This window comes from Hydractinia symbiolongicarpus, chromosome 11 (assembly GCF_029227915.1).
Source record: "Hydractinia symbiolongicarpus strain clone_291-10 chromosome 11, HSymV2.1, whole genome shotgun sequence".
In the NCBI taxonomy this organism is placed as follows: domain Eukaryota; kingdom Metazoa; phylum Cnidaria; class Hydrozoa; order Anthoathecata; family Hydractiniidae; genus Hydractinia; species Hydractinia symbiolongicarpus.
This window is the reverse complement of record NC_079885.1, coordinates 22,157,127-22,172,471: the sequence shown is the minus strand read 5'-3', so window position 1 is coordinate 22,172,471 and position 15,345 is coordinate 22,157,127. Positions and strand designations below refer to the sequence as shown.

Genomic DNA, 15,345 nt, shown 5'->3' with positions numbered 1-15,345 from the left:
TACTTTACAAGGAGTTAAACAACTGTTCAACAAAATAACGGAACAAATATACAAAGGATAAGGGAAGGCGACTTTGCTTTGAAGATTTTTAAATGTGCAGAGTTGGTAGAAAGGATATGCTTCAAAAAGGGATTACTTTTTGCTGGGATCAATTCGTACAATTAATAACCAAAAATTAATTTCTGTTCTCTTGAAAGGATTTGAAAATTTTCAAAAATATAGCAAAAACCTCACGAAAATTAATTCCTATATTTCCCTTTTGTTTACTTGGTCGTTTGATGGAAAATCAACCAATAACACCAATGGGAATCCATACTAACGGATATTAACGAAACAGAAAATTTGATTTTGAAATAACATTCATTTCTTTCGTTATGGTGATCAATGTTGAGACGCGGAATCAAATTAAAATCAAAATAAACTATGTGCATAGAAACCAGGTTCTTTGAAGAAAAAAATGTCTAGATGTAGGTGAAAGTTGGGATGTCTACAACTGCTACACGCCAAGCGCCAACAAATCAAAATGCTTGTGATTATCAGGAAGAGACAAAAAGCCCTGGGAACGAGGTTGGATGGATAGAATAATGAATGTTTTCATGAAACATTAAATACTCTGTAGCGAAAACCTACGGTACTCATCTTATCAGAAAAGCGAAAAAGAAGCCTTGGAAAGAGGTTGCATATAAAAAAAGAAACAAAAAAAAGTATTTAACTTGTCGGGGGAAAAAATCGGGTTTTAGGTTAGTCGGAACATTAACAAGCAGGGAAAATTTTAGTCACCGATACATAGAAACCCCCATGATAAAATTAATTCGCTTTCCTCGACAAAAGTTTTCTCTCATTTAAAAATAATACATACCAATTTGCATTTCTCATCCCCAGAGCTTTTTATGTAAATTCTTTCTTGTTATCTTTCCCTCTCATGTAATTAAATTTCTTTATTTAATATGAGAACTAGCTGATTGACTTACGTAGGAGCAGAATTAAACATTTTAATGAAAACATTGACCAGCAGTAAAGTTAGTTAGTCGAGGAAAACTTTCAATCATTTCATCCTTAACATTAGTATGGCTTTTCCCTAATTTTCTTTCCGTTTGATAAGGCATATCTTACATGGATAAATAATACCATAGTGTCAACAGTCCTATTTGTTGTCATATCTCATTTATTTATTTATTTTGCTAGTTATTTATCTATTTCAGCAAAAGAAAGGGCTTTGTTGCAAATATTTAGTCATGATTTGGTCCTGACAATAGTACTTTCGTTAGAGCAGTAAGTTCCTAGAATTTTATTTTGAAAGTCAGAGAAAAACTGCTGAGCTTTCAGGTTAATAAGCTGATGTCAAAAGTAGATCATGATTATGGTAATGTAATCTGGGTCAAAGTTCATCGCATTATCTACGTCAGGTCAAAAATTAATTAAACAATTAATTAATTATCCAATTATTATTTCTTAGTATATATATATCCCAGTATCTCAGCCTCGTTCACATGATATTTTTTTCTTTTTATACAATCTTCAGATGACTTTTTTTAAAAAAAGCCTTGTAATATTTAGTCTGCAATGTTAGAAATCGAATATGCCGCGGAATACTTATTCAAGAAGGGCTCTCCACAGGAGAGGGTGCTTGAAAGGAAGGGAGCGCTTAATACATTGTCTATTCTAACTTCTTTTTCTGTCTGAGAAGCAAGTCACTTGAGCACCCTCGTTCCTAGGGATTTCTTCCTGATATGAGAAAAAAGCAAAATCCCCTGAAACGAGGTTGATAAATTAAATTCTGCTTTGTTGTGGAAGTGTTTTCTGCTACTTATTAGAATTCAACCCGCTAATTTAAAAACAGAAAAATGACGAGTTTTGTTTCTTAGATGATTACCTTTGTTGATAAAAAGATAAGCAGTTAATAAATAAATAAATTCTTTTGGAAAAAAACTGATTTTTGTCAGTTATACTATAATTTTAGAGTGGTTTTAATTTTTTTGTATTACGGATATTTTAGTGCTTGATCTACATCTTGAATTTGTTTCTTGCCTCTGGACTTACGCAAAGGTACTACAATTGTTATCTTGTGTGCTAAATAAATGGTTTTTTAATATCTTTTTTCATATTTTGGGTAGTCATGGGAAATGAATTAATGAGGCCTTAAGATTCGAAATAATACGTAACAAGGGGGTTTTGCTTGCATAGTCAGGCTTGTGCGCCAATTAAAATCAAACTTTTGTTTTGATTATGTTTGTCGTGTATAAATCTTACACATGGTTTCTAAAACGTCATTAAGCCGAATCTTGGAAACCATTGCTGTATTTATATCTCTTTGGTTTTTGGTTTTTCTGCTTTTTTATTTACTCACTTCAGGATAGCTTTGTTACTTACACAAGTTGCTTCACTTTTTGAGAAATGTTTGCCTTTCAATGTTAATAAGATAACAAGCAATGTGTAATTCCCTTGTCGGTAGGAGAATGATCAATTTGAATTTACCAAATTTTATCTGACAAAATCTACAAGTATAAAAAGTAATTGACTGGAAGCCCGTTGAAAAAATCCATGGGAATCTCCCCGTCGGAAAACCCCCCTGGGATTTTCTCGTCGCTACTTGCACCTACTATCTTTGCTTAGAAAGCTGAGTGACATAATAGATATGACTCTTTGAATAGATGTCATTTCGTTCTTTGCCGTTAATGACTAAGATACTTCTGTATACTTTCTAAATACTCACGTGTCCTACCGTCACAAAAACGGACACGAGAGTTGTAAACCATCTATTTTTTTTTTTTGACATAATATATGACGGTGTTGATATAATATATGACGTAATATATGACGGTGTTGATGAGTCAAATAGAAAAATACGTCTTTTGACATCTAGTTCATTATAACATACTAGTCGATAAAGCCCGTGGAGTTTTATATTCAGAGCGTAATCTTCTCTAACTCAATATTTACAAAAGTGTGCTCTTATTGTTCATAGTGTGCATACCAAGTTGGCCACTTGGTATGCACCAGGTTGGCAATATGACATCTCCCCCTTTCTTCATTTATATGTCATGTGCAGTTCTGTTAACTAAATCTACTGCTAGTATTTTCTCCATTGTTCTATTGGTCTCATGCGTCTCTTAGGGTATTGTTTTCGAGGACGTGGGATGACGGTGGGTTCGTTTGTGTGGCTGCTTCCGCTTGGTTGTTCTTCTTCATTGTTTTCGTCTTCTTCCTCAATATCTGCTCCTCCTTGTTGGAAATGTGGTAGTGGTGCCGTTTTAGGCAATGGTTAAAAGTGTGTACTATTTCGTGTGATAGTATGAGAGTTGTCGGTAGCGGTTGCGGTGATCATGGAGTGGTTTTTTTGTGTGATGATGTATGGATGCGGATCGAATTTTGTGCTAAATTTATCTCGGTAGGGTAGTCGTACTAGTACCTGGTCGCCGATTTTGAAGGTGTTTTCCGCCTCGTTGGTGTATCTTCGTTAAACATGCGTTGCGATTTATGGATGTGGTCAGTAGCTAAATCCTCAGTATTTACGTCAACGTGATTTGTCCAGTCAGGTAAAGTCGTTTTGATTTTACGGTTGAACATCATGTCCGCCGGAGCGACATTGGTTGTACTGTGAGGTGTAGTACGATAAGATAGCAGGAAGTTGTAGCATGCGATTTGCCAGTATCGGTTTTCAATGGAGGCTTTTCTGAGACTGTTTGCTAGTGGTCCCATAAAGCGTTCGACCTGACCATTGGCTTGAGGCCAGTATGGTGTGATCCTGCGATGCGTAATTCCTTTTTCTTTCATGTATTTACAGATTTCGAAAGATTTGAATGGTGGTCCGTTGTCACTAACTAGTTTGTTCGGGTAACCAAATAGGCTAAATGTTCTTTCAAAAAGTTTAATGACGGCTGCAGAATTGGTGCTTTTTAGAAACCCGATTTGGGAATTTCGATTTGCAATCCATAAAGACTAAAATGTAGTATCCGTTGGGAGGTGGGCCTAGGAATTCCACGTGTACGGTATGCCAAGGGTGGGGGTATGGGTGTTGATTTTACGGGCTCGTATTTCCTGTTTGATGTTGTTGCTTGGCATGCTACGCAGTTTGTTATTCTCGTTTCGATAAGTTCGTCCATACCTATAAAGTATACTTTTGATCGCATTAGGGCTTTAGTTTTGGTTAGACCTGGTGCCCGGAGTGAGCGAGCATAACTGAGATTTTGTGTAAAGAAGCGGGCAGTACAATACGGGATCCCTTTAGTATAACCTTTCGGTCAGCGGTGACTGTCAGTTCTTGTTTGAATTTGCTAAACAACTTCAGGTGGGTGGAGTTGACGTTTTTAAGATGTGGATGCTTATCAATTTCGTTTAAAATATGCCAGTAACGTTCTAAAACTAAGGTCATCAGGCATTGCAAGAATTCGTCTTTCTCGGTTTCGGTTTTTATTAGATCCAGAGTGATCGCGTTGGGTGTGGATATATCGGAGATAAAGTTTACGTATCTCTCATTTTTTTTGGACGGAAGACTTTTTGAGACAAGGTGACGGCTACAATAATCAGATGTTGTATTCGCTCTTGGCATGTTTTAAATCGAATTGGTAACCTTGGATACTCAGAAGCATGTTTTCGATGCGTAGTGGTTGAGTGGACAGCGGTTTTTGTAGTAAGGTTACAATCGGTTTATGATCGTTGTAGATAACGAATTTTCTCCCCAGCAGGTAAAGGCGATTGCGTTCACATGCATATTTGATACTGAGACATTCGCGCTCCATTTGCGATATTTTTGTTCTGTTTCCGTGAGTGATCTTGATGAATAGCTGATAACTTTAGCATCTTTGGTGCCCAGGCGTTTTTTGTAACAAAATTGCTGAAACTCCCTCTTTGCTTGCATCGCAATAAATAATAGTTTCTTTTTCGTTATCGAAATAAGTTACACACGAGTCGGTTGTGATGGCGCTTTTGAGAGCCTGGAATGAGCTTTCGCAGTCTTCGGTCCAAATAAATTCGGCGTTTTGTTTGAGCAATTTTCTTAGCGGGTGAGTTTTGTGCTAAAGTTTGGAATAAAACGTTTCAGGTAATCGCATAATCCAAGAAAGCTGCGTACGGATTTTTGATTCTCGGGTCTTTTTAAGTTTTGAAGGGAATCTACCTTAGAGGGACTGGGCTTCATGCCATTCGCATTAAAAATAAAGCCGTAAAATTCAATGTTTTCTTTCGAAAAAATACATTTTTGTAACTTTAAAGTTAAACCCTTACCTGTTAATCTATCTAGAACGGCTTTTAAATTGCTGTCGTGTTCTTCAATGTTTGTTCCGAAAACGATGATGTCATCAGCAATGTTGGCGACTCCTTTTATGTCAGATAGAATTGTACGCAGGGCATGTTGAAGCTCTTCTGATGCTGAATTGGCGGCGTTTGTATCTTTTGATTTTGTCTTCTGTTTGAAATGAGGTGATGTATCTTGAGTCTTCATTTAAGGTCAGCTGATGAAATGCTGCATTCATGTCTAGCTTGGTAAAACATGTGGCTCCTTCAAGCTATACGAGCAAATCATCGACCGTTGATGTAGGGTATCTTGTGCAGGTTACCGCGGTATTAGCATTTCGCATATCTAGACATAGCCTAACGTCGCTGGTATTGGCTTTCGGTGCTACTACTAACTGGCTCAACCACGGGTTGGGTTTGCCAGTTACGTCTTCTATGATGTCTAACTCTTCGAGTCGTTCAATTTCTTGTTGAACTTTCTTAGGTAGGGCGAATGGAATTCTTCTTTCTCTCTGAGCGACTGGGACTACGTTTTTGTTAATGTGAAACTTCACCTCTTGATCTTTGAGTTGGCCTATTTTGCCGCTGAATAGCGTGTCCTGATGCTGCTGTACTAGAGATTGGAGGCGCTTCGGTACATTCTCAGGTGGCTTTTGATCTTTTGAAATGTGCTAAATTTCTTTGATGTTTGCAACGGGTGGCAACTGGATTAACTGCAAACTGAGCGCACTTTCGCCTGATTATAAATTTCTGTGATGAGTGTCAATAACATAAAATTCTGTTGTTAGAAATTTCTGACCTGATTCCACTAACATCGTGACAACCCCTATTAGGGATATTAATGGTTCTTCCGCCCCGTATGTGATAATTTTCGTATCTGTTTTTCTCAGTCTCAACTTTCCGTTGAACTGTCTTTTAAAAGCGTTAAAAGTAGTCATGTTTAAAACATTTATTGCAGAACCGGAATCGATCAGAACACTGACAGGAAATTTTTCGATTTTTACACGGCAATGTAACTTTGCAATGCTGAAAACAGGAGAGTGGATTGAAAACAACCGCGCGACTTGCTCTTCGTCGGACGTATCGACATCGACGTTGTTTAGTGGCCTGGGGTTGCGTCTAGAATAGCTGCGGTACAAGCTTGCGCTTGTGGAACGACACACTCTCGCAAAATGTCCGATTTTGTGGCAATTACTACAGGTTTTACTAGTTGCTGTGCATTTATTTTGGTGTGGATATTAGCCACCGCAGTAAAAGCATATTTTTGAAGATTGTCTATGCAGATTAAAGTTTTTCTTACCCGGTGTGATTTCCTTTGATCGGTCGATGCGGTTGAGTTCTTCCTGTTTGATTTGTGTAATATCCTTTTGGTCGCTTTTTTCCACTAAAATAGCTTGGGTGTTTGTGTCTTCTAATGTTTTTGCGTAAACTAGGAACTGAGCTAGAGTTAAGGTAGGATTTCTGAATGAGTATCTTCTCAGTTTGTTACTTGTTGCTGAGAGTTCGAGTTGACGTATTAGCTCGGTATCGAGTGCTGCTCCAAATTCACATTTTTGGGCTTGTTGCTTCAGTCTGATAAAATATTGTTGGATGGTTTCTTCTTCACGCTGTATCATTGATCTATATATATAAATTTCATAGCTTACGTTCGTTTTCGGGTTGAAATGTGTGTCAAATAATTCAAATGCGTTATCTAGTGTTTCATCGGTGCCAGGAACTAATGAACTATCGTAAATATCGTATACTTCTTCCCCAACGTAATTCAATAACATAGCCGGTTTTTGCTTATCATCCGCAACATTGAGCGCCAGACATAAATTCTTGAATCTTCTACAAAAACCTCCCTCCACCACAAAGGTCTATTGTTAGGTAACTGCCACGAAAATATTTAATCCTTTGATTTTATGAAAAGATCTCACATAACCATTTATATTGTAATATCCGTATACGTGTGTCTGTCTGCCACGCAAAATGGTAACCGCAGAAGTGGCACACACGACATGCGGTAAAAAAGGACGGGCGAACCGTGAATTTTTATCTACGGGCCACCGACTAGTTTGTTACAAATCATCATTGTGCATTCTATAAGATAATTATAAATAAAAAATTTATAAATGTTTTGCATTGAGCTTGAAATGTGGATCAAAATAGTGTATAGAATCATATGCTTTCAACAGACGATTAATGGGGTTAAAGTAATTTAATGTTAGTTGACTTGAAATACATCTACCAGTTTTAAAAGCTATTAGTTGCAACAGTCAGCATAAAAAGTAAACTCGATGTTGCATCGTTCAACAAAGAAGGAGTTTATTTTTTAACGTGCCACTTAAGCGTTTAAAAATACCTTTTAGTGGCATTCATTGCCGCCTTGAAGCTTTTCTATCCGTAAGGCATTTACTAGCTACAATCTTAAGAATCTGTTAGCCTCAAAGTGCTTCTGTGTAACGTTACAAACACTTCGTTATTAAGGTGTTTTCGCTATGCATGGCTTCACGTGAATCTTACATAGGCACATTAAAAATTGTCTCAATTCGCGCAAACGTTTTAAAACCTACTGTTCCTCTTTCCAGCACGGTGTTCATTTTATAAGAATGCTTTTAAACGATGCCAAACTTAATTGTTGTACATCAATGACACTGACCTGCATGCTAATTATAGCGGATAGAGCATTGGCTTAGATGTCACAAACATAGACGAATGAATTAAATCTCATCCAGGTTAGGGAGCCATGTGAACATTTGAGCAAAAACTATGCAACTTTGAATGCATATAAGACATGTTTCATAGAAAAATTTGATGTCAAATATTATATTTTAGTATAAACTTACTAACAAGTCCTTTAGGCTTATAAAAAGTTTTCAAATATGTAATGCTTTGAAACGTCAAGCAGAAATCTTTTTTGATTTCACTCAACTCGAAAAACTTTGCAGTACGAATAGGACTAACGTATGAAACCATTGGTGATTTGTTTACTTTACTAATACTAATTATGATGTTGTCAATAGTTGGAGACTTAATGTCAAGACTGGTAGCTTGCAGTTGCGTCTCGAGGTCTTGAAGTCGATTGCAGCTCAATTACGCCTGTTTTTTACCTAAATAGATTGTACGCACATGTTTTACCTTAACATAAAATAAAGAGATTATAATGGTAAATTTTTTTCAAATCCTTCAGAAGGCTATTAATTTTTTACTTTAGTTTAGGCTAGTCGTTGGGGGGTGGGGGGTTTGTGTTTGGATATCTGGAAAAAAGTAGACATAATTCGTCACAAAAACGATTAATTTTGATACAATTTAGCTCCATACAAACATACATCGCTCGCTAAGCATCTTTAAAAATATCCTGAGAATGTATTCCTCTACACCCAGTTGAAAATGGATGGTTTACATGCAATATACTCGTCGGAGACAATGATAAGTTGTCTAGTGACGTAAGTGAAAACGCATAGTTATTACATGCAGATAAATGCATTCCTTTATCGCTGGATAAACTTCTTGTAAGTGTTGTCGATGCAGTATTGCATGTGGACGATGAATGTTCGTCATTTAGCTTTGCGTGTCCACGCATAACACTAGGCTGTAATGAGATAGAAGACATAGTTCGGCGGCTTAATGGAGAACTTATCGGTGATGCTGAGAAAATCTTTCGATTCTCTTTCACAATACAGCCGCAAAGAAGTTTTATAAATTTTTTTCGGATTGCTGGTATTAAGAACACGTAAATTAAGAAATCTGCAGCGTTACCCACAGCCAGTAGAAGGAATACAAGTGGATAGTAAGGACTTGTAAATTTATTAGTGCCGCTCTCGTAAAACAAAGCATTTAGCACAGATGCTGGCAGGCAAACAAAAAGAAAAAAGGTAATAATTATCCAAAATGGTATAAAAGCAGTTAATCGTAAGGTTTTCCCCTTTTTGAGCCTTCTTTTGGTTTGTTTACGTTTTATTGGTTGCCGTAACTTTCGATACATGTACGCATACATTGAAACAAACATCACAATCATTAATGACATCATTATCCTAAACGCATACTTTTGCATAAATACATTTGGGTCCCACTGTGTTAGGAACTTAACCAATAACGACGCCAGTAAACAAAGAAACCCAACAAGATAGCATATGGAAACCAGTTTCTTAGTAAAAACTGCCGTAATATGTACTTCATACTTTATGTTCAGCCAGACCTCCAAAAATCGATCAAGCGTTAACAAAACTAACAAGCCAACCCAAATAAATATATTTCCACAAGTTTGTATCATAACAAAAATCTCGTAGATTTCAAAATACAATCCAGTGTTGCTTGTAATGAAGATACTTATCCCAAGGAATATAGATTGATTTATTGAGATTATCATTTCCAGAATACTTATATGGATAAGGTACGTCTGTTGATTTACTCGTAATGAGCGCGTCCGTGTTAATAGATGTATCCCCAACAAATGTAGGATTGAACAAAATAAAGAAAAACCGATCACAATACCGCAAATAGTCGTACGAAGTACCATAATCCAATGTTATATATCAAACCATGTTTTTTTATTTTTCTTATTTTGCAACTTATAATTTTTACCCTTGTTTTTTTTTTAATTTGTTTTATTTTTATACATTTCCTTTGCATAATATAAAGAAAACAATAAGTTCTCGTTAATTTGTCAAAATAACATTGGTAACACCTGCTTGTATGAGAAGCCCCGTAGTTAAAAATCTAATTTGATTTATTTTGCATTTAGGTTACAGAAACCTTTTATTCGTTTTGTTCACCTTCTGAAGAGCCTCTTGGTAACATAATTGTAGGAGAGTGAGAGTGTGAAGGCGGGGCGTTGGGGAGGGGGAGGTATTAAGGAGGGGGTACGGGGTTTGTACTTTTCTTCGTATCGATGGTTGGGAAAGGTGAATTTGGGTCAGAGGTCTGAAATAGGGGAAGGGGTGTCAATCACTTGATCTGAGTATTTCTTATTATTTCTTAACGATTTTGTTGTACTGTTTTCTTTCAGGATTTAATGATAAAAATTCTATATATTAGGTCACTAAGAGTACAAATTGTTGAGAATTAAGTTACTTGAATTACTAGCCTTATAAGCATTGGAAGATTTACTGCAAATAACTAAAATCACAACTCAAGAAGTTTGCATATCCTTTATTCTTATTCTGGATCAATTTCATCACTTTCGCCGTCAAACAAAGAAAATTCAACTATTTTGGAGCTTGTTTTTTTCTTAAGATAAGCAAAAAATGGTAATCTTTAATATTTTCTATTTACCTTGAGGTCTTTTGAATTCCTTATTCGGTCTGGAATAAAATAAGTCGATACCGATTTGTCAAGATGATTATAAAGTAGCGAGGTAAACGTTGTGGTAACAACAGAGCAAAAAAAATTTCCTGTTAAAGGATACAATTTATATTTATCTAGGATGGCCTTGTGGCTCACTTCTCTTTTTAGTCAAAGCATCTCTCTTCTTTCTTCCAAAATCTTCTCTTTTGTCTTTAAAAGTGAAAAACACTTCAAAAAAATGCCTATTGACTGACCTGGATTATGATAACTCATGTTTTTAAATAAATGACCGTCCCTAGGGTTCTTTGGATTTTTAATATATAAAAGATTGCTGTGACGGCGGAAATCCCCTGAAGACGAGAGTAAATAAATGACATACTGGTTCTGGGACATGAAAAAGATCAAGTTGTGTTAGGAATTTATAACTCTCCAAAAAATTTATGGGTAGTGGACCATAAGATAAAAATAAATTGTGGTATCTGTTTTAATGAGAATAACAGTCCTGTTACTCAATGTTCTTATTTTTCTATTTTTCTAAACAAAAGACCAATTGTTTTAACTTAAAACTTTAGCCTGATATTCAATAAGAAAATTCTTTATAAAGAAAAATATTTTGTAGTTTGCTTGGTGGACACTACCATGCTTTTAACACTCTGGGCAGTCATTTCTTTTGCCATTTATCGTGTCTATAGATAAATAAAACCATGATCTAATTACTCTGCTATTGATCTGATTTGATTTGCGGTATTATTTTATTCATGCACATTTAAGAGACCTTAAATATTCCAAAAAAGATTGTGAAAAAATATCAAAAAAAAATTCAAGCTTTTTTGAAAAATCTAGTCCGCGGAATAGCCCTTAAAGATAAAAGAGAGATATTTCCAACATAGGCAAAAAGTAGACAAATAACGATGGAGGATAAAACAAATATTTTTCGAAAAACTATTTTTAGATTCTTATTCATGAAGTAAAACGCAGAGAAATATCACTGATGGATCAGTGATTTGGGATCTACTTGCCGAGAGTAAAAATAGGAAATAGTAATGCCAGATAATGTTAAAATCAGAGCCTGCAACATATAAAATCATTCATCGTTAGACTATCTTGAATTCAAGGTCGTTCTTGAATTAGCTGGTCAACATAAACCAGTTCATTTGATTGATTATACACCAAAAGTGATAAATGTTTACGGGTTGATGCAGATTGTCCTCTCCATTTAAAATGTGAATTTCATCACGGAATATTTTTTATCTTTCTCTTGTTTTATGGTTGGGCTGAAGAAAAGACTTTATTTCGGTTAAGGGACTGACTGAATTTAAGAGAAAAAAATTAAAATTCCCTTATTACTATTTCAAAACGTAATTTCAAAAGTGTATTTTTAAAGGCAAATGTCGATTTGATAATAAATTTTAATTTTAAAAATAAATCAGGCTATCCTAGGCTTAAGTAGATCACCTTATAATAATCAAATATATACTTTGTACTTGTGTACCTGTCTATCTCTGTCTTCCACCTCCCCAGCCTCTCACCTGCTCTGTCCAGTCACTATGACCATTACTTCTTCCATCATCATCACCATGTTTACGTCGTGTTGCACTACATATGCTGCTGCCTGCTCTTGTACTTTATAAAAGTGTGAATTGGCAGTTGTCTATTGAGTGGCTGTTGTGCGTGCCCGCCTTCCATAGCCCAAATATGACTTTTATATGCAGGGGGGATATATTTATATCCCCCTTTGCAGGACCCTCATTGATAACACTAGCATTACGTCTTCCGTACGTTTATAGAGAAATTGATTATGTAGGTCCCTTTTGATTGTTCAATTCTTCTCGAATAATATGCCTAAAGTATCTGCGAAGGTCAACTCTGTTTGCAGTGTCTTATTTCCTACAATCTCAAGACCAGATTCTCATTTCCCTAACACCTTGCACAAGAAATAAATTTAGAGAAAAAACTTCCTTGCTTGAAATGTTTTTCCAACATAATTTTATGTTACCCTTTTTAAAATACCAAGTAACATATATGTAGATTTAAGATTTAATAATTACATGAGCTAATACAATAGAACAATCTCAGCTGTTTTGTCTATCTATATCTAAAACATTGCGAGGTCGATACGCTGACTGAGGGTAATATGTTTCGGAAGAAATAAATAAAACAATTTATTGTATTTATTAACTGATAGCTATTTGTTTGGGTTTGTAGAAACCAGGATTATTTTTCAAAGATTTAGTTGTGAAGAGGTTATAACAACCACTAATAAAGAAAGAAAACGTTCGATTTAAATCTCATTGCATTAAATTTTGATTTCCGCCGACCGCTACGCGAGGCAGAATCTTTAAAATCGCCTTGAGGGGTACAGGGAGAGACAATGCAGCTAGACTGGATGCACGGGGTTGTAATATTTAGGCTTTAGGCTAAAATATTTGCTCGGACCCTGTCATTGTTATTACCTGAGAAGCCAATAGGAAAGCTTCGTTTTTTTTACAACTAATAAGAGTACAGACTGTAAATGATCTGATCTTCACGATCTTCTAGTATTTGCTCTATGACCAAAAGCATTTTGAATTTTTGTTGTACGAATCTTGTCCTTTGGCTGTGCCTGTGGGGAATTTCTTTTAAGGTTGGCTTGCTGGTAGGAAATCCAGAGTAGTTTATATTATAGTATTTTTGATATAAGGTAAGAATTATTGTATTTTGATTAGCTAGCTGGTGTTTTATAGCTGACCTGCACATGTCTTTGTCTAGTCACCAAGAAGCTAACTAAGCTATAGCTAGAATAGGTAAATCTAGCTAGCTAGCTATCAGAAAAGCAAAGGTTTTAGTTGTGTTAATAGTTATCCAACTGGACGTAGGTAGCTACCCCTTTTTTCTTTAGTTTCACAAGGGTTTTAATTATCCATTTCATTCCCCAACCAACCAGACGCATTTTAGATACAAAATATTTTTTTTCGATTGGATAAAATTATACTTGAATTTTGTAAAATCACTTGTCCCTAGCTACAGTTAACCCCATCTAGCTAGTTAGACATGTTTCATTATGACACAATGGTGTTTATATCTCCAGACCCCAAACGCAAATTGACAGGCTAAAATATGCAGGCGATAAGCCATAGACTATTTTATTTCGAACTTTATATCAAAGATTTGTGTATTGCTCACTTATATACTATGTTTTAATCGTTTTTACATCTATATTATAACTAGGACATGTATATATATATATATATATATATATATATATATATATATATATATATATATATATATATATATATATATATATATATATATATATATATATATATATATATATATATCCGTTTAGCCTTTCTAATTCACGACATCGTCGACACTGCAATTGACCGAGGCGAATACCTAGGTGTTAACAAAAAATTACCGATTTACGTTGGCATGTATTTGCCATGGGTTTTATTGCAGTTGGGTGTGACTTAATTTACATATATAAGTTTTATTCTCATTTTCTTATAAATTTCTCTCTAAATGTAACTACGATTTGTGTATGGGAGCATACAATCACAAACAAAATATAAATTGCCCACGAAACGGATTTGCTAACTTAGAGCAGGCAAATGGTAGTTCATGTTGAATTTTTTGCTAACAAGAAATAAATTGAATTAGAAAGGCTAATGTTTAAATACTTTCATAGACTATAAGAACAAAATGATGAGTCTACAATTGCTATATAATACAATTAAAGAACACTTGAGGGTGAAAAAGCGGAAAATCTGCTGAAATTTAGAAGTTACTATAAAACTGACCTTTAACCTTGCAAGAAAGAATGTTTTTTCGTCTTTCTGGTGATATTTCACCGAAATTGTGGTTTACAGATGTTGTACAAATTTTTGAAGAAGTATAACTAAAAAAATCAAATATTTTCACAATTAATAATAATTTTTGTATTAGTCTTTCTTACATGTGAAATATGTTGTGAACATTGTGAATAAAATCATGTATATATCTGTCATGTATATACGTTATCTTTCCTGATGGTTTTAAAATTAGATGGGGGGTAAAAATGAGGGATAAATATTTTGTGTATGGAAAAGTATCCAATTGTATTATTTTTCCTCATTTTTTGAATGTTTTTTCTTTTTCAGATCAGCCTTTATCAAAACATCCACCGTCGGCATTTTCAAATTGAGCGAGAGAGTAAGAATAACGCCTAAACTCTGAAACATTCAAAAGTTCAATGTTACATAAAAGAATTTGTATATATCATAAAATGTCCAAAATTTTCTAGATTAATTTCAAAGACAACAAGTTAAAGCTTTTATTTTTTAGAGAATACTATATGTAAAATATTTTATTTTTTATTTATATATAGACATTCTTTTTTTATAAGAACATGAATATGGAAGAAAGCTCTTTCAATGTTTTTAACTTTTAAAATGCAGCCTATAAATATTCTTGAGATGTTCTTAATTTACCGTAAATGATGAATAAGCACGTGGAGAGGAAGCTTATTTAATTTCCCCCATTACAGGGGTCGCTTAATTGGCAGGGCAGTTAATTAAGTAGTAGTGCTTACTCAGCAGGGGGGTGATTATTCTGTAATTTACGGTGTTACCGTAATTTGATGATAATTTCTACAGAATGTAGCACTTGGAATTTTTATATTTTTTAATATCTTTATTAAAAAAATTTGTAGTCAAGCTTCACAAAGCCTTAGAATAATCTTAACATGTTCTTAGATTTTAATACTTATGTTCTTATATACTTTGTTTCGTCCTCAGAACAAAAGATATTTACACTGGGCTTACTTTGATCGCGTTTTTGTTCTCTGAGAATATTCTCACACTATATGACATATTTTAATGTCAT

At 34.8% G+C, this 15,345-nt stretch overlaps 1 protein-coding gene across 1 annotated transcript; it reads right to left on the bottom strand.

Annotated features, from left to right (window-relative positions):
- Positions 1-3,402: 3,402 nt before the first annotated feature.
- On the bottom strand, positions 3,403-4,103 carry LOC130613530 (uncharacterized protein K02A2.6-like). Its single transcript, XM_057434860.1, has 2 exons — positions 4,026-4,103; positions 3,403-3,939 (listed from the first exon to the last, which is right to left on the bottom strand). The coding sequence occupies exons 1-2, from the start codon at positions 4,101-4,103 to the stop codon at positions 3,403-3,405; spliced, it is 615 nt and encodes a 204-aa protein (XP_057290843.1).
- Positions 4,104-15,345: the final 11,242 nt, after the last annotated feature.